The 1,538-nt window shown below is 38.6% G+C and overlaps 1 protein-coding gene across 1 annotated transcript in view; it reads right to left on the bottom strand.

Moving 5' to 3' along the window:
* Positions 1-181: 181 nt before the first annotated feature.
* The window catches only part of DCT (dopachrome tautomerase), a 41,887-nt gene continuing 40,530 nt past the window's right edge, over positions 182-1,538 (bottom strand). Inside the window, exon 8 of the mRNA XM_012554141.2 lies at positions 182-759. Within this exon, the coding sequence (XP_012409595.1) occupies positions 587-759 (173 nt within the window). The 3' untranslated portion in view covers positions 182-586. The remainder of the gene's footprint in view (positions 760-1,538) is intronic.

Here is a 1,538-nt window from a genome sequence, read left to right as displayed (position 1 = left end):
CCCTCTTACCATAAGCCTATTTTAATCATCCAGGCCATTTTAAAGGCTGGAGAGAAAAACAGAAAATAAAAAAAGGAAACCCCGGGAAGATGATCAGAGAGGATACCTAGAAGCATATATGTTTATAACTAAAAGGGATCTTAGAGATTCATCTAGCGCCTGTCACCCCCACATCCACCCCTTTACAAATAAAAAAACATTTAGGCTAGGAGAGATTGAACCATGATCTTGCCTAGGTCTCAAATTACTGTGACCTGCAAATTTAACTGAATTCACTCTATCAATTTCTTGGTGCTCTAAGAATACAGAGAGGCTTAATCAATATGGAGAATTACTATCAGGTACCACAAATTGTGAGCTCTACTTTTATTTGATGATAGAAATAGCCCCAAACACTGTAGCTTGAGTTTGGTAAACAAACCAGAAAATATAGCTAAGCATCTTTTATACTTGGGATCACACCACAATAGGAGGATGTATGCCAGAGAGCTTCAGGTAAAGGAAGAACCGTGAGGACTGGTTTGCTCGTTATCGGGGTCAGATCTATAGCCCAGTCATCCCTTCTCCAGCGTAAGCCGTGAGCACCCTAGGCTTCTTCCACGTATCTCTTGTTGCTTAAGTGTGTCTCCATTAGGGGTGTATACCCTTTTCGAAGTCTTCTATATTGAAGAAAGGCCAGCAGCACAAAAAGCCCAGCCAACAGCATCAGCACACCTATAACCATCAAGAGGATCGTGGTCCAACCCCAAGTTTCTTTGACTGAAATTAAAGCAGAAGAGAAGGGTCTGCAATCAGGATTTTCATCAGCTGAACGCTCTTAGAAAAGGAAAGAATAAACCAATTTGCCTTTCACGTGCATTTTTGTTGATAAAGCATAACTACTTTTGCTAGAATAAAATTTATCTTCTCCTTCCTCACCAACTATTTATCATATCCATAATTGTTTTCTTGAGGAGGTTGGATCTGGCATTCCATTATTTAAATACAGCTTATTGCATTTAAAATTTTTTTCGGACAACACTGAATGCGGAATAAACCCTCTGAGGAAGTATATAACTACTTTTGTGAGTTAGAAACACATTTGCAAAAGTGCACGCTAAAATGGTATCTGGGGAACTGCAAAATATACAACTTGGAGGTGGAGAACTTCTACTATTGTTTCTACCTGTTTTATAGGGTGATAAACGTGCAAGAGAGATGAGATTGGCTATAATAACAGTAGTAGCCAACATTTGTACACATTTAAGTAGTCATGAATAAAATCTGAATTTTCCATGTGATAAAACCAATCCTCTACTCAAATATAGCTTAGAAGCACTCCTTGACAAAATTAATGGATTTCATTTTTAGTATATTTATGTCTATTTATCATTTCTTTAAAAATTGTCTTTTCTTAAACCAGACATTTTTAAATTCATTTCTTCTGAGCTGGGTACTTGGTCTACATGAGCACTCATCCAAGGGCAAGACCCTCCTTCTAGCCCTTTCCTTCCAGTGCCACTGAAGGCCCTGACCCATCCTGATAGGTGTCCGCCAAC

The sequence above is a fragment of the Trichechus manatus genome, unplaced genomic scaffold (assembly GCF_000243295.1).
Source record: "Trichechus manatus latirostris isolate Lorelei unplaced genomic scaffold, TriManLat1.0 scaffold00013, whole genome shotgun sequence".
Classification (NCBI taxonomy): Eukaryota; Metazoa; Chordata; class Mammalia; order Sirenia; family Trichechidae; genus Trichechus; species Trichechus manatus.
The sequence above is the reverse complement of the archived record's forward strand: the minus strand, read 5'-3'. Positions and strand labels throughout refer to the sequence as shown.